Raw genomic sequence first — 18,864 nt, 5'->3', positions numbered from 1 at the left:
TTTCTTGCGTATTTCAGTTGATTCTTCGTGTCATTTCGGGTAGGGAGAGAAACAATCTCTTCTTGATGCATCACTTGCTTTTATTTTAAGCAATTTTCTCTTCCGTTTACCTTTGCAAGTTGTTAGGATAAGCTTAGGAGTAAGTTTTGAAGTGTTGAGTTGGTTCAACAACTGCACTTGGATTAAGAAAGAAGTCGACCTTCGTCGAAGATTCAACCCCCTTGCGCAAGGTCCCACACTTCAGGGTTGTTTCCATGTTTCACAAGGTGAGTTGACAGGTCAGCAAGGGTGCAAACTTTTGTGATGACAAAACCCTTGCCATAAAATAGCCTAGAATTATCAATTGCTACTCCTAAAGATGAAGCAATCATCTCAAAACCATAACAATGCTAAAACTCCCAAGAAAGGTAATAAACTACATATTTCGATTGGTGTTGCTATAGAAATATAGCCTTCCACCAAAGACATCATCCTTTATACATTGATTAGAAAAAATAGCCATGATTGGTATTTCCTCTAAAGGTTTAAAGCCCACATAAAAGTGTTACATAAAGAGACTAGTGTTCCTAAAGAAATATTGCCCTCCACCAAAGACATCATCCTCTATAGATTGATTAGAAAGAATAGCTATGAAACATCCCTTAGCAAATTATCATAGTTCATAATCTCCTCTAGGTTTTCAATTCTTCCAAGCCTAGAGGTACAAATCTTCTAAGGACAGTCGAGTTTTGAGAAATTTACAAATCAAACTTCTACCATATAGGGTAGTACATTTTTAGAAATTCCAAAAAAAAAACTGCAGATTCTTCAATGGTTGATACAAATTGATAAAGCTCTTCGGTTGATAAAACTTCTACATACCATCCACCACTAGCACATCAATTTTTTCCTCCAAGGATGAATATTTTTTAATGACCATATTTTGAAAGTAACGTGTATAAGCTAAAGAACTAAAGCACATAGTTGAATAAGAGAACTTCCTATGCAAAAAGACCATAACATAAGACTTAATGGTGTATCAATCACACCAAAACACCAACACAATCAATGCTAGTGGTGAAATTTCTTCACTTATTTTAAGAGGAAAGAAAAATTACGAGTGAAACTTCTTCTAAATCATCATTTTTTTTATTAGTCATCCACATAATTATATACCTTTTCCTTTTTTATTACTATTTCTATTTTGTCTTCCTTTAAATTTCGATACCTTTTTTCAACATTCTCAACTTACCCCACATTCTTTATTCATTCCTCCTTCCCCTCTTATTTCTATTTAAGTTTCTTAATTCTTGTGCATTATGCACTCCTTCAAGTCACAAAGTCTTAATAAATTATGTCAGCAATCCATCTCTTTTTCCTTCATGCTAATAATGCATCATTAAGTCTGATCCAAAACACTGATGTAAACAAAATTGCAACAATTATTTTCAAACGCATCTCACATCTACTTTACCAAATGTATTCATAATAGTGTTTTTTTACTCATCTAGAAAATATCCACATTAAAACTTCAATTTCTCAAGCAACCTGATTCTCTAATCACATTTTACATACCAGAAAATAAATGTACTCATAATAGTTTTTTTTACTCATCTAAAAAATATCCACATTAAAACTTCAATTTCTCAAGCGACCTAATTCTCTAATCATATTTTACATACCAGAAAATAGGAATTTGTTTGCAACAAATCTTAATGCAAAATGAAGATAATAAATTTATTTAATACAAATAAGAGAAATTATTCAATATCAGAATTTTTTAAATTGAAAACGTTGGCAGTAAATACCTGTTTTGGAGTCTAGCTATATTTTGAATATTGAATCAGAGTAACAAGGTTATGATCATCACTACCTCTTGAGAACCAAAAACATATAAAATTAAGATATTTGCTCTAGTAATTCCCATCAAAGATTTACTGATTGTTGCATTTCTTCAAAATATAGCATCATATGCACCGACATGATTAAATATGTAAATTGGTAGTCAAATGATTGCTTAGAATTTCAAAATAGTCTGTCCTCTGTCTATTAAATAAAATGAAAGATGCAACCAAAATTACCACATGGAAAACAAATTGAGACTTTGAATTGCACTTACTTTCATCCCATTTAATGTTGACAGAAATTCATAGTAACACCACACCAAATCCTTTGACTCAGATTTACACAGTTTGCCTTCTATCTAACTTGTCATTAAGTGGAATGGCCTAAACCATAGTTACAGTATAGGCATATATTTACTCGAACTTTTCCTACGCTGAGGAGAACGTTACTTTTTTTGGTTTGCATCAAAAAAGTCTTTCTTTTGCAAACTTTTTTCCACTTGCATGAAAAAAATAGCGTAAACAAGAGGATAAACTAAATAAACTTCATGAAAAAACTGATCATGGCATGTAAGAAGGAAAAATCCACGGCCATTCATAGTTGATAGTTTGAAAGGTCAAAACAGGATATGATAGAACTATTTGTTTGATTAAAACTTAAAAACTGAGACAATCGTAGGGAGTTTTACCAGGTGGCATATGTAAATACAAGCCTATTCAATGTTCCGTGCAACTATTTGCCTTCAGATCATTAATTAGAAGGATTAATACCATCCAAATTAAGGGCAACCAAAATGAAGAAAACATATGACGATAAATCTTAGTTCAGCATTAGCGATCCTCCAACAGGGTCAACCTGCCAGAGAGGTTAAAACCTGTAAGTACCCTTAAACTAGTATAGATATCATAAACACATCATCTATCTAAAAAATTGCTGATAAATATAAAGTTTCAAGCTGTTTTATTCTACTTTATAACTATTTTATTTTTAGTTTTTTTCATCGGTAAGGGGCACTATTCAAGGTGCTGAACACTATTACTGTTCAAATCCGTGAGTCCACCAGCCCAACGAAGCACAAAGTCTGCGAGCATATCTGCCCAGTGGGGATTTGAACCTTGGTGGCGGTTTCACCAAGCAAGTGTTTTAACCGCTATATTACATGGGTCACCCCACTTTATAAATATTTTATTTACATCATAGAGTTATTTTATTTTATTTTCAATTTGAAAGTTTAAAGTTCTTTTTAAATATGTCGCAAGTGTCTTGGCTTTTATGTACTCGTGCCTTGCCGCCACTATAGAACGCCTCTTGCCATAATTAACCAGCACCTCAAACACAAAAATTTCAATTAAAAACTAACCAAATTGAAGATCAAAATATTTTATAGAGTGAAAACAAAATTTATATACACATTTCAAGTTCTTGGAAGATTATATAGCTCAAAATCTTGTGTGACTGGTGATTGTGATAAGAAAAAAAAATCCTCATAAAAAATCAATAACCAAACATGAACAATAGTTTACTAAATAACAATACAACAATAGTGCAAAACACAAAACTACAAAGGTTCATCCAGTTCCGACCCAAAGGACCACAGCCAAAAGACCGAGTGGACCTAAAAAGTAGGGGATCCCCATTTGGAATGGGGTGATGTGTGATTAGGTCACAACACAGTGACTGTCACTCACCAAAGTAGAAGCAATAAATAAATTAATTGTGTTCGGAAAAACACTCACAACCAGCTACCCTAAAGCCTGCCAAGGCTCAAAATCAATCTACTCATAAAAAGTTGTCAGCATAACCAACGTGGAAATATAAGGATGGCAATAATCAGTCTGAAATCCCACTGAAAATATAGGAGATATGAGCATGGAAGTAACTGGAAAGTCATCTCCTATGATCAAATCACCTTTACCAACCAACCACAAACATAAAGTACTCAACTGCTGGTCTAAAGAAGTCATCCATCTCATCTGCGGCCCAAAAATTGAAGTCGTGTATAGGCTGATCGGAAAGTCGACAGCAATACTATCACTGGGATTTTGCCCACAACCCCAATCCTCAATATATCTCCTCAAGATGTCACGCAGTCATAACTGCAAAAGCAAACTCCTCCAATCTTCTTGCTAAAAGGAAAGCAATCCTTTGCAAGAATCCAACAAACTCACCAACATAACACCACAAGGATCTAACATGTCTCCTCAGTGCCAATCTTATATAATCATGAAGACTTGTGAAAATTCTCACTATTCCAACTTTGAGGGTCTCTGAAATGTGAACCATAGCACATGGAGGTTTGCTGTCCTGAATGTACTCCAAGAGTAATTTATCATAGTTTGCTTCACAACCCTTCATAAGATGAACTCTCTGAGTTTGGAAGGTCTAAAGTGAACAATAATTATTACTATTCAAAGCTGAAATCAGGAAAGTACAATCTGAGTTGAGTGCTCTACACAAGGGACAACAGAAGTACCCAAGGAATTCCCAAGTATCAACATGTGTGTTTAGCATTGTGTAGCATGAAATCAAATTAGAAATGCCTGGAAAACACTTTGAGGCAATCTCCAACTTAAAAAATTCACTTCCTTGACAAAGAATAATGAGCCAACTCCCCTGAATGAGAACAAACTAAAAAATGTAGTGACTGACCTGCAACCAAAAAGCAAGCTCAAAACTGAAATTCAGATTCATTCTTTGCCAAATAAAACTAAAAAATGTAGTGACTGACCTGCAACCAAAAAGCAAGCTCAAAACTGAAATTCAGATTCATTCTTTGCCAAATAACACTCCCAAGAGTGACCATTCATTCAATCTTCCAATCCTTACTTAAGACCAATACATTTGTAGATGAACAAATGGAATCACGAGATGGCTGGTAAGGAAATGAACAACACTATAAATTCTGAAGTTTTGATCCTTACCCCTCCAAAAAACATTTCTACCGTTCCCAACAAGCTCAGTCAAACCTTGTTGAAGATCCCAAGTATAGATACCCAACCAAGAACCATCTCTAACATGTCTAGAAAGATGCCCATCACAACTCCAAGTGTCATCCATAACATCAAGCACATCAAGGAAGTTTGTGACCCTTTTGGTCATCTCTTGTAGCCCATCCATGAAAGCATCAACAACTACAGTGCAAGGAACAATTGTTGTCTTCAAAACTCATCCCAAAGATAGATTAGTACAAGATAAAACATCAATTGATCCGAAGGATGGATTTTCAATCATGTGGATGTCATGTTTAGGTCATTCTTCCTCCAAAGCTACACAAGTAACAAGCTTAAAATCTCCTTTCCTTGCGGCTGTTCTGAAAATTCCAACAAGCTTAGGAACATTGTTTGGAAACTTATCAAAATCTTAAATGTAGAAATATCCATGAATTAGTTCATCCCATGAAGAGTATACATCACCAACTAGAACTTAAGGGCATTCATTACAACTCATCAATTAAAATAATTTGTAAAAAATCCCACTTGTTGGCCTACTCCAAAACTCAAGACCAAACTTCATGCAAGAATGGTGCAACTCAAAACAAGTACCAACAAAGAAAGAATCTTCAACTGAAATCATCAAATTAAATACCCAATTTACCCTCCAATCCTTTGTGTAGTAAGGAATGATGATGCTCCTAGTGTCATATCACTCCTAATGCAATCTTCATCTAGGTCTTCATTTGCATATTTCATATCTGGTGGTCTCCCAGGAGGGTAACCAATCACCTCAAAAAGTGAACTCGGATCATTAGCAAGCTGAAAACCACATCCAACTCAGGTTCTTAATCTTCTCTTGGATCCCATACCTTACTATTTTCACCAAGTGCAGCACTACGACCAAGAGTTGTTCCATCATCCAACTCAAAAAGTGGATTGTCATATGTCATATCATCACCCATCTCAAACAATAAATTAGCATAAACCACCACAAATTGATTCTTCCAATCATGTTCATGCAAAAAAAGTGAACTACTACTCTGATGAATAGTAAAATCAGAACTTTCATATCTATCAGCAAAAACTTCATAGCTGTCCCAAATCACCTGTGCCTTTTTGTCATGAAGATGCTCAACAAAAGGACGAGGATCAACAATCTCACGAAACCTTTTCTCAAAATAAGCTCCAAGCAATGATAAATCAGATTTTGTTTCAATATCATCAATAAATTCATCAATGGTATCCTCCATGCATGCATTGTGCTCAAAAATCAGAACATCATCACAATCAAAAGGAAATTCATTTGTGTAGGATCTTCATCATACTAAGGTGCCAACACACCCAGATCCCATGTGTCAAAGGGCTGATTGCTTTGTTTAGAATTAAAGTGCTTGTTGTCCTCCTCATCAGTGGTTGCCTCTGTGAGAGAGTCACCAAACTCACTAGCATTGATGTCTTCATAAACACTACTCTCCAAAGGCTATCTTATTGTCCAACATGTATTTATCTGGACCATCATCATTGAAAATATCTTAAATCAAACCCAAGGCTGTTGTTTTGTCTTTCCCTTCATGCACACCATCAACAAAAACTGAATGCATGTCCAAAGAGTTTTTTTGAAACTCTATCACATAGTTTATGTATCAAGGCACTATCCCCATCCAAACGATCTGCTATGAACCACTTTTCATTTTCTTGTTTTTCATTGTTTTTTGCACTAGAAGAATCTTTTTCATTTATTTCTACTTTCTTTTTAAAGATGGATCTTAACCACCCAAGATGCTCACGCAAGAATTTTAAATTTTTCCAATTCTCTATAATTTTGACAACTGACACTTTGTCTTTGATAACTTTGCTTCAGTTTTATCAGCCCTTCTAGTTGTTGCTCTTCAAAAGTCTTTATCTTCTTACTAGACCCTTAAGGATGGCAGGATACATTGCTCTGCTACCACAGTAATATGCTGTCTTGCTTTGCTTTTGTGTTTTTTTATTTGAAATGTGTTTGCGATTGATTTATAGAATAATGTAAAATGTAGATAATATAAAGACTTGCAACAATTAAACAACTCATAAAATTGCAATATTCAGGAAACCCACAAGCTAAAATATTCCAGATTTTATTTCTGATGTGAAAAATATTTTTTTTCTCAAAAGTATGGACCATAGATGGAAAACTTGCAGAGTACTTGGGGAGTTTTGAATTTTGAAAAACTCGTGAGGTTTTTTGCTCTGCGAGTATTTACGACTTTAACTCGCACAGAAACTATCAGAGTTTTTGGGAAAAACTCCCCGATTTTTTGGCAAGTTTTTCACAAAAACTCGGCGAGTCTTTGGAAAAAACTCAGCTACATAAAAAAAAAGGCCCAAACATGTCAAAAAATTATCTAATTTTTTTTTTTCAAGTCACTCTCATTCCAATATAACAAATATATACATGAAATATAAACATTTAAGTATATTTGTTTGAGAGTGGTTTCCGATCTGTAGGAGTTATAATGCAAATTCTAGGTTTTAGAAGATCTTTTAAAATTTCAGACAGTCGAATTTCAGTAACCAGTAGGGGCTCCTATCAGCATAAGTCACATTTCAATACGTCTTTTTCCTTTCTTATACTTAAGTTATATTTCATGTATATATTGGCAGGATGTTTGAGAGTGGCTTCAGATCTGTAGGAGTTATCATGCAAATTCTAGGTTTTAGAAGAACTTAAATTTTCAGACAGTCAAATTTCAGTAACCAGTAGGCTCCTATCAACATAAGTCACATTTCAATATGTCTTTTTCCTTTCTTATACTTTAAGTTATATTTCATGTATATATTGGTAGGATGTTTGAGAGTGGTTTCAGATCTGCAGGAGTTATGATGCAAATTCTAGGTTTTAGAAGATCTTTTAATTTTCAGACAATCAAATTCAGTAATTAGTAGACTCCTATCAGCATTCTCTCACTCTCTCTACCTCACTCACTTTATCTACCCAAATTCTAGACCTATCTATCTTCCTATCACTCTTCCTCCATCTCCTCTCTCTACCACTCTCTATCTCACTCTCTCCTCTCTCCTCCAAGATCTAGACCTATCTCTCTACCTCTCTCTCTCACCCTTAGAACCCTACAAGGGGTGCTACTCTCAACCTCATTTGGCGAGGTTGAGGAGGCACATCAGACTCCTAGGACTAGACCCTCTAGTTCTATCTCTCCCCTATTTTTCACTAGAGCTAAGAAGAGGAAGATGTAAAATGTTTTGATGTAGTATTTACTTTTAGTTTTAGAAAAACAATTTGCTATTTCATTTTGTTTCAGTCTATCAGCCACCAGCATTCCATAAGAGGGTGCCATTTTGTACCCAATTTGCGTTTAAATCAATCAAATATATCTATAGTCAGCTTGTTTCTTTTGTGTTCTCATTTATTGACTCATTGGATGCATCTGCTCACTAAATTTTGCAAAAAAAATGTATTTCTAATTAAATTTAAGCAATTTTTTAAGTTGTCGAGTATTGGCCAAGCTTTTCTCGAGTTTTTTTTTCAGGCCTTGGCGAGTAGTTCAAAATAGCATATCCAAAAAATGCAGCATTGAAATAGACTAAACTTGTATTAAAATCAGCAACTGGCACTTGTAGTTAGGATGCCACTTCTCAATAGCTTCTCCATAAGCCCTAAATGCCTCAAAACAACAATTAAACCCTTCTCAATCCCTAGCCGCCAACTTCCTCAAAGCTCGTGCCACTCTCTGGGTTGTACAACTAGTAATATGAATGGTACGGCCTCCTCAAGTGCTCGAAAAAGACTATAAACAATACATAAACTCTCCTCAATCAACCTCTACAAATCTAATATGAAATAATCTTCGTCAAAAACTGAATGTAAAATCCACAAATAAGCCTACTTGTGATCTTTGTATGAAACCACCACGAAATCCTCCACGTTGGGTCTTTCATCAGCGTAGAAGATGTTGCCTACAAGGGATTTTATCCTCACAACCCCAAGAAAGAATCAGCTCCTCCAACAAACCAGAACAATATCAAATATCCAAATCCAACATACCAAATGAGCTTTCAATTCCTCTTTTTATAAGCTTTTTAGGAAACTTTCCAATTACTCTCTTTTAAAATCACTTAATTAATTTATTAAGCCTTTTAACTCCAAAAAGTGATTTAATTTACTTCTAAAACATTTTTGGTACTTAAAGTCAGCTTTAAGTGTCCCATCATTTAAAAATTTCTATTCTCTTTCCAACGAGCTATAACATTGAGGTGCCCGATGAATATATTTAATTAAAAAGCCAACATTAGTGAAAATAATTAATTATAGCTCAATATTACACCCAATTAGCAAAATTGGCCGATAAGCATCAAAATTGAAATTTGACTATGTAGGAGCGATCAAATTAATAAAAGATGGTGAACAGACCAGATTGGGTGACTTGCTAAAAATAGATGCTCCCTCCAAGAATCTTGGAGCCCAAACTAGAAGCCAAAAAAACATTTGAAAGCATAATATGAATCCTCTAAACTATTTGAGCTCACTGGTAACAGCAAATTACCCCTCTAACTATGCTGGCACAAACCAAGAAAGTCAAAAACTATTGTACTGTTAGGGAACTTGAAAATGGGGTCATTACAAGAGGTGCCAAAATGAGGTTTAGGTCTGATCTTGTAATGCCCTTGATTGCTACTTGACCAGCTAGGTGAACCGTAATAAACTTGCCATCAATCTTCACCATCAAACATCTAAGTGCCTTTGACATCAATGACAATATGTCCAACAATGTCCCCCTTTGTCATTGATGGAAACCATCATAAAATAATGTCTCTATTGCTCCCCCTTTCTCAGCTTCTCTCTCTTTGAAATCAATGGCAAAGGAAACCTTGAAGTTGTAAGACAGTGCAATGATGAGCTCCCCTCGAATACCATCCCCCTAAATAAAGTATTTCATTAATAGCTAGGTGAAGAGGCTATTACTCCCTTCTTTTGTCTAAGTTACTCAAAAGTTTCTTTTGGAAGAGATTTTGTAAATATGTCTGCAATTTGTTCATGTGTAGCAATATATTCTAACTTCACCTACTAGTCTGCCACCTGCTCCCTTAAGAAATGACACTTCATTGGAAAGTGTTTGGTTTAGGAATGCAACATAGGATTCTTCGATATATTGATTGCACTTGTATTATCACAAAATATAGATAGGAGATGATTATATTCTATCTTGATGTCTTTCGAGGTTTGCTTCCTCCAAATAACCTGAGTACAACAAGATGCTACTGCAATATACTCTACCTATGTCGTAGAGAAGGAAATTGAAGCTTGTTTCTTCCTTAACCATGAAACCAAACAATTTCCTAGAAAGAATGCACCTCCACTTGTACTCTTTCTATCATCCAAACTACCAACCAAATCCAAATCACTGTATGTTGCTAATGTGAAGTCTTCATCTCTTTGATACCACAATCCAAATCCCAATCTCTAGAGTGCCTTTAAATATTTAAAGATCCTTTTAACCACCTCCACATGAGTTTCTTTTGGTGCAGTTTGAAATCTTGCCACCACACTAACTCCCTGCATAATGTCAGGGTCTTGAAGCTATTACATATAACAAACTCCCAAGCATTGATATATAAAGTGTTTGATTAGCATCAAGATATTCATCATCTTTACTCAACTTGCATCCTATGAACATCGGTGTACTCACAGTATTACAATCCTCCATCCTAGATTTCTTTAACATTTTCTTAATGTACTTGATCTATGAAATAAATATTCCTTTATCCGATTGAGATATTTGCAACCCAAGGAAGGAGGACAACTCACCAAGAATAGACATTTTGAATTTTTTTTCTTCGCACATCTCTTCATTACTACCCCCCAAAATGATGTAATAAACATAAACTACAACAATCAACTAATGATCACCTTCATTTTGATATATGCATTGCCATTAGTGATGTGTCTTTTAAAACCTTGTTGTTGTAGATACTTATCCAATCTTTTGTACCAAGCTCTAGGGGCTTGTTTCTATCCATAACATTCTTTCTTTAATCTACATACATGGTCCTTATCCTCTGATAGATTTAACTCTTTAGTTTACTCAATACACAACTCTTCTTTTAAGTTTCCATTCAAATATGTTGATTTGACGTCCATCTAGTAGACTTTGAATTTCTTAAACTTAGCTAATACTAAGAACATCCTTATAACCTCTAGACAAGCAATAGGGGCAAATGCTTTTTCGAAATCAATACACTTGAATTGAGCATATCCCTTACATACTATTCTTGCCTTGTTCCTCACAACTTCACCATCCTCATTTAGTTTGTTCTTGAATACCCATTTAGTGTCAATCTCATTTTTATCCTTAGGTCTTCGGACAAACTCCCAAGTAGCCGATCATCTATAACAAATTTAATATGCTTCTTGCCCTCTATCGGTGTGAAGATGGAGGAGGATCATTGCATGATTTTACTTTGTTCTTTATCGGACTCATGGAACCAACTTGTGATTGCCATTGGGAGTAGCACCACCAAGTTCAAGGTGGATGAGGTGATTGATTCGTTAGTTTCTAAAGAGGTACAAAGAAAGCCTTCCGAGTTAGCTAAGGAGGCTCTTGTGGTTTGTGGTAGACCAAAAGAGAAAGGCAAGAAGGACAAGAAAGAAGAAAGAGGTACATCCAAATCCCATGGGAGATTTAAGTGTCCTGGAAAGTCCAAGGCGAAGTGTTGGAACTATGGAAAAACTAGTCATTTCTGTAACGAAAGTGAAGAGGAGAAAAAGAGAAACCCCTCCTATTCAGATTTAGAAAAATCCTCTCAAGATAATGGTGAAGCAATTGTTGCAACCTTGGCAAAGCATGCATCAATAGATGTGTGATTGATACATTTAGGTGCATCTTTTCACATGACCTTTCTAGGGATTAGTTTATCAAATACGAAGAATACGATGGCGGAAAGGTGTATCTTGGTGATGACTCTCATTTGACAATTGTTGGCCATAGGAGAGTAAAGATTAGATTTCACAATCGTAGAGTGAAGGGGGTCGATGGTGTTCTGCATATCTTGAGTTTGGCACAAAACCTACTTTCTATAAGTAAATTGAATAATGTGTGTGTAGGTTGTTTTCTCGCAAGGAGGATGCAAGATGGCCAGAGGAGTTATGGGGCTTGCTAAGGGTGTCCAAATTGGCACTCTGTATAAGCTAGATGCATGCACTGTTCAATGCAACAGTTCTTTTGTGGAACCAAAGTAGAGAGCTTTGGACTCTTCATCCTCACATCAAATCGAGCTACAAAACAGTATGTTGCGTCTACATCTAATGGTCGTGTTTTCTGGGTAACTAAGGGTGCCAATTCTTTGGAGATGAAACTTCTAGCAAAGAAGACAATGTTACATCACCAAAGACTCGGCCACATTGGTGAGAAGGGTCTCAAAACCCTAAAAAGTAAATGGCTCATTGAGGGGCTTGATGATTGTAATCTTGAGTTCAACTTTTGTGAACATTGCATATATGTGAAGCAAAACCATGTTCAATTTTACTCTAGTTCTCAAAAAACTTCTAGGTTGTTGGACTTGATGCATTCTAATGTTTTTGGTCCTATTAATGTTCCTTTGATGTCTACATCTATGTATTTCATATCATTTATTGATGACTATAGTAGGACATTTGTTTATTTTCTCAAAAAATTTAAAGTCTTTTAGTTAGTTTAAGGAGTTTAAGGCTCTTTTTGATAATCAAAATGGTAGAAGGATAAAGTGTTTGAGGATTAACAATGCTAATGAGTTTTGTTTAGCAGATTTTGATGGGTTTTGTAAGGACCATGGGATTGGAGGCATAGGACAACTCCATATACCCCTCAATAGAATGGAGTTGCGGAGAGGATGAATAGGACGTTGATGGAGAGGGCTAGGAGTATGCTTAGTTAGTGGTGTTGGCCTTGAACAAAATTTTTGGGCCGAAGTTGTAGTAACTGCCTACTATTTGGTAAACAGATATCCTACATCAGCACTTGTTGATAAAACACCCATGGAGGTATGGTCAAGTAAAGAAGCCTTCAATGAGATATCTCAAAGTATTTGGTTGCAAAGCTTATACTCATGTTTCAAGTGAGAGGCCTAAGTTGGAGAACAAGGTGGTTTAAGTGTATCTTTATCATCTATGGTGTCAGTGTAAAAGGGTACAAGCTTTGGGATCAGTGACCCAAAAGAAGTGTTATTTTCAATGAGATGAACCTTCCACAATTGAATTGCAATCAAAGGAAGAAAAGGTGAAGGAGAAGGTAGATCAAGTTCCATCTACTCCGATGAAAGAACTATGAGCTCCTAACCTGATGAGGAGGAGAGCTCTAGTAGCTCCAAAACTTAAGAAGAAGAAGAACCTCGACCTCAACCTTTGAGGAGGTCTACAAGAGTCAGACGACAACTGAAAAGGTTTGGTTATTCAAAGTTACATTTCAATTGTATTTTTGCTTTAATTCATTGCATTGATGAGCTTAGGACTGTTAGAGAGGCTATGGGTATGAGTAATGCAAATTCCTAGATGAAAGCCATGGACAAAGAGATGGCTTCTTTGAAGAAAAATAATACAAGGGATTTGGTACTTGTTGTGACCATTTCACACACCGCCCCATTGCAAATGGGGACCCCTGCTTTTTTTTGTTTTCTAGGGTTTGTTTTCTGGGTCTTTTAGGGTTTTGTCTGTTAGCCTTTGCATTTTGAGTGTCGCCAAGGGGATCACCTGGATAGCAGGTCTTGCTTGAGTGATGTCCTGATCCTGAAAATTTGACCAAGTCTGGAATGTCTTGATCCTGAAATTTGACTAAGTCTGGAAAACTGATGAATCCTCCAAAAACTAGATTTTGCAATATAGCTCCTGGAGGTCTGAAACCACTCTCAAACATCTTGAAAGTATATATGGAATATAACTTAAAGTATAAGTGAAAGTCAAATTTCGCTCCTGACCCTTCCAGAGGGTCCAAAGCGAATTTCGCTCCTGACCCTTCCAAAGGGTCCAAGGCGAAGATCTCCATAAGGCATTCTAGTTTGACCCAAACTTGGAACCAACTCGTTCCCAGGCATCTTTGAGGGCAAAACACTTGTTTGGATGGAAAAACCTTGAAGAAAATGATGGATTCTAGCCTGGAAGAGGAATTTCGCTCCTGACCCTTCCAGAGGGTCCAGAGCGAAATTCATTATAAAATTCATTTGCCACCTTGTTTGAGCTTGAAAACTTGTTCCTAACTTGGAAAACCATCTAATTTTGCCTTGTGAAGTGGTTTGAAACTTGAACATTGAGCAGTTTAGCCTGGGATGAAGATTTCGCTCCTGACCCTTCCAGAGGGTCCAGAGCGAAAATCTTATTTAAGCTTATTTGTCACTAATTTTGGCTAAATTTTTTATGTGCAGGGTCTCCTGGAAGGAAGATTGGACGTCGTTTGATACATTTGAATACTTGGAAACATGCAAAATGAAGAATTTTGGACAAGGAAGGCAATTTCGCTCCTGACCCTTCCAGAGGGTCCAGAGCGAAATTCCTCATAGATACATTTGTTGGCTTTTCTTGGACATGAAACTTTATTCATAGAACAGTGCAAGATGGAATCTTACTCAGCCAGGAAGTTTCAAGGTGAAAAGTGAGGGATTTTGGTCAAAATTGCAATCCTGACCCTTGCAGGAGGTCCAAAGCGAAATTCTCAAAAGCACCTGACTCTTGCAAGATCAAAGCAATTTTTATAGTTGGAGTAGGTGTAAAGGAGTATGTTTGATCCTTTGAAGATAATTTGGATGACCAACAAGAAGTAGCCTAGCCTGGAAAAGGAAAATCGCTCCTGACCCTTGGAGAGGGTCAAGGGCGAAAAACGATTAACTTTTCCTCCAAATTTTGAGCAAAGCTAAGCCTAGGCATGAGTTTGAAATGATGTTTGAATTGCCTTGAAGTGAAGAAGGATTGTTGAGAATGAAAGTTTTGAAGGCAATTATCAAAATCGCTCCTGACCCTTGCAAAGGGTCCAGAGCAAATTTCCAAGGTTCTCTCCTTTTTGTAGAATTAAGACAAAATCTTGCTATATCTTCCTTGGATAGGAGAAGGACGCGATGTGTTATGCCTTAGAGGTGATTTGAAGTCAAAAGAATGAAGGAATATGCTTAAAATTCAAAAGTCGATCCTAACCCTTGCAGAAGGCCCAGGGCGAAAATCACAAAAACTACCTATTTCTTTGAAGATTTTGCTAAGGCAAGGATGCACTAAGGTAAAGATGCCCTTTAAGATCATGATGAGTAGTGGTTTGCTTCAAAACTTGGTGATTCTAGGCCAGGAGAAGAAAAGTCGCTCCTGACCCTTGGAGAGGGTCCAGGGCAAAAATTTGAAAAACCTCCACTTTGCCCTGCAAAAACAAAACAAGCTTGAATGAGTGGATGAGGAAGGACATTACCTAGCGATGAATGAAAGATTCGAGAGAAGTTGATGAAGGAGTGAGCCTAAGGAGAAAATTGCTCCTGACCCTTGGAGAGGGTCCAGGGCAAAAAACACCAAAATCACACTTTTTCTCCTAAGTTGGATAGAACTAAGTCTGGAATTCAATGAAAAGACCTACTTGAGATGCCTTGAAGAGATTTTGAACTTTGAAAAATGTCAATTTTGAGCCAAATTATGAAAGTCGCTCCTGACCCTTCCAGAGGGTCTAGGGCGAAATTCCTCTAAAAGCATTATTTCCTTCAAGATTTTGATGAAATAACTCAGTGGTGCAAGGAAATGGATCTTGGAAATTGCGTTGGGAGAGTTCAACAATCAAGCTAAGGTGGATTATAGCCTAAAATGAGAAAATCACTCCTGACCCTTCCAGAGGGTCCAGGGCGAAATCCACATTTCCACCTAAATTCCTCATGCAAAATACCAAAATTTGAAATGCAAGACCTTAACTGGATGTGAATTCACCCTCCAGGAGATTTTAGAGTCAAGGTATGAAATATTCAAGGCTAAATTTGGAAAATCGCTCCTGACCCTTGGAGAGGGTCCAGGGCGAAATCATTAGCAAACCTATCATTCGACCTTGATCAAACGTTGATATTCTCCAGTTTGCACTAAATTTCACCAAATTTGCCAAGTTCAAAACATTTGGAAGGTTGAATTTAAATTCGCATTAATTTAAAAGCATTTTGCATTTAATAAATTAATTTTAAGCCTTGAAATAATCAAAATTTTACCTTGGAGGATTAAAATTAATTTTTTTAAATTTAAAATGAGCGCTCAAGGGAATTGTTTTGCCTTTATAAGCAAGTCGGCCACCCTTTTTTAGAGATTTTATTTATTTTTTTACCCCTTTTGCCAAGTCGGCCTTGGAGGAAAGAGGGTGAGCGCTCTATATAATGGGGGAGTATTGCTTCAAGTTTCAAATCATTCATTCATCCTTCTAAGTGCGAATTTAAAGAGCATATTTGGAGGTGCGAAATTGGGCAAGATGGAGGATAATTTCCAGATTTTGGAAGGTGTTTGAAGGCGATTTTTTGCTAAGTGTGGAGACTAAAGAAGGTGAAATTCATTTTGAAGGCTAATGGAGGCGTAATTCATCCAAAGGAAGACCACAATTCAACCCTTGTCCAGCAAAACCCGGTCTTCTTTCATCATTTTCCAAGGTTGTATAGTTAGGCTTTCAAGGAGGAGGTATGAAGAATCATTTTGAAGTTCTTATTCAAGATTTATTTTGATTTCATTGCCATTTAATTTGAAAAATTAGAATTCTGGATTTATCATGTCATTTTCAAATTAATGTTTTGAACTATTCTCTTGGAAGATCCTAAATTCTATGCTTTAAGGTTTGATGCTCAAAGACTAACTTTAATCTTTTGTGTAGGCATCAAATGGCGACCCCGGAGTCGGAAGATCAACTACTTGGCGGACCCTCATCAAAGAAGATCGGGCAAGGACAAGGGCGACCTCCTCTCGTCTAGCATCGACAAGGACGGCCTTCTTCGGTCAAGCATCATCAGGAATAACCTCTTCCAAACCAGCATTCCAAGGCGAGGTACATCATCATCCTGCACATCAAGGACAAAAGAAGTCAGAGCAAGGGTTCGTTGAAGAAGCAGATAGTTTCAGATGAATTAATTAAAGCTAGCTTCTTAGCATCATCGAATTGGATATCTACCAAGTTGCAAGTATTAGACAAGGTGGCATCCCAGTCATCACCCCTCCAGTCGGATTGGTCCACCTCAGCATGTCCAGATTCAATGAACCTGACTCATTAGAGTGGCACAAACTTCGATGTACCTACCCCCTCCATTCATTGGTCGAATATTCCAGAGAAGACATGTGTCCAATTAATACAATTATTTCATTGGTCAGAATTAAGTTTGTTGTAACAAACCCTAATTAGGGATTTCATTGTAGAATCTTGGCCATTGATCTCAAATTGATCTTAGCCATTGAATTGTATTAAGGGCACTATATAAGCCCCGACTCTTCATTTTTGTAAAGGATAATAGAGAGTAGTTAGAAGGTGAATAGTTAGCTAATAGTGGATAGTCAGTTGATAGAATAGCAATTAGAGTAGAATAGAAAGAGAAGGCAAAGATTGTTGCCAAGACGTTGTTGTAAAAGACTTGTAAAACTTCATTGAAGAAATGGTGAAATTTATGGGTCGATTCAACAATTTGCATGGTCTCTATACTTCTCATATTTGATTTCATGTTATTAGATGAGTGGAAGAAATGTGTTTAATTGATGGTGAAATTCGTATATCCATACTACTAGCAGTTTGTTGATTGCAGACTTGCCTTGCGTAGTCAACTAGAATCATTCAGCTTAAGCTTAACTTTTATTGTCGCTTCTTCATTGATATGCATCAGCCTGATGGTGTCTATGCCTGTAGTGATGATCTGAACATCATTAAGCTTTCCTCCGAAGATCACACTAACCTTGTGGAGATGGTCCTGGGATGTCAAAACAAGACTTAGTTAGAATTTCATCAAAGCTCATTCATTGCTCCTACATTCTTAGTATCAGAATTAGATCCTTTCCCCACCCTCATCCTTTTTCCTTTTTTTTCAAATCTAAGCCAGTAAAGTCTTGTGATTCCAGCAAATCAGACGTTTAGGTTGTCAAGTGTAAGTCCCCTTGTGATTCCAGCAAATCACATCATACCACTGGTGCTTATCCACACGTAGAGATCCTACAACGAAGAACCTTGAAGTCATCCCGATTGATCCTTTTCGCGACATCTTCAGCATTCGGAGGCTTTATTCAAGAGAAGATAAGGTACCCTTTAGGTATTTTATTCTGTGTTCGCATGTGCATAAAAAACACATCAACAGTACCTTTGTTTGAAATGCACCATAGATTTTTGGCCATCATTTTTAACTATCAAAATTTGATTGTTTGAATGAGGTTGCTTCTTTGTTGACTATTTGATTCTTCAAAGCTTTGATGTAATACTAGCCATTATTTTTGATAGACGATACTCTTTTTCTAGTTGTGTGGAGTATTGGATGCTCTTGGCGAGCCTCTACCCAACAATACCTCATAGGCATTTTTCTTTAGATAGATGACTACAAAACTCAAAATTAATGGTTGGCTGCCATTGATAACCTTTTAGACCATGAGTACACCAAGCAACTTTATTTCATATTGAACTGCTAATGGAAAGTTGGTGGCCGAATAGTGAATTTCCTAAGATTCCTCCTAGTTTCCTTCAGAAGCACTTTCACACCCAATCCACCATTGGCAATGGTATTAAAGAGTGTACTTCCTAATATTTCAATGTATAAGATTGTTGGTCACCGGCATTAAGTTCATTATCGACAACATGAGATCAATTACTTGATTCTCAACAAGGAGGCTCCACAATCAGCTCCTTTTGTTATATGTTGATTTCTTCACCCAATATTGCATTATCCAATATGAGGTTTCTATGTTCCATGTCACGGTTAGAGTATTTTGTATTTGTAGTTATGGCCTCCTTTAGTTTTATGATGTTATGCAACAAACCTATTAGTTTTTATATGTATTGTGGTTTGTAACATTTGCCTTGCCATAGCCTTGTTCAAACTAAGTTTTCTTATAGTTGTTGCTTCCTCATGGGATTGTTCCCTTTCTTCAATCATTTGCTTCCCAACCTTTGCTTTTATGTCG

General features: G+C 36.5%; 1 protein-coding gene across 1 annotated transcript in view; it reads right to left on the bottom strand.

The window, feature by feature from the left end:
- Window positions 1-2,066: 2,066 nt before the first annotated feature.
- The window catches only part of LOC131061636 (uncharacterized), a 55,454-nt gene continuing 38,656 nt past the window's right edge, over window positions 2,067-18,864 (bottom strand). Inside the window, exon 2 of the mRNA XM_057995426.2 lies at window positions 2,067-2,679. Coding sequence (XP_057851409.2) covers window positions 2,675-2,679 — 5 coding nt within the window. The 3' untranslated portion in view covers window positions 2,067-2,674. The remainder of the gene's footprint in view (window positions 2,680-18,864) is intronic.

This window comes from Cryptomeria japonica, chromosome 4 (assembly GCF_030272615.1).
Source record: "Cryptomeria japonica chromosome 4, Sugi_1.0, whole genome shotgun sequence".
Lineage (NCBI taxonomy): Eukaryota > Viridiplantae > Streptophyta > Pinopsida > Cupressales > Cupressaceae > Cryptomeria > Cryptomeria japonica.
The sequence above is the reverse complement of the archived record's forward strand: the minus strand, read 5'-3'. Positions and strand labels throughout refer to the sequence as shown.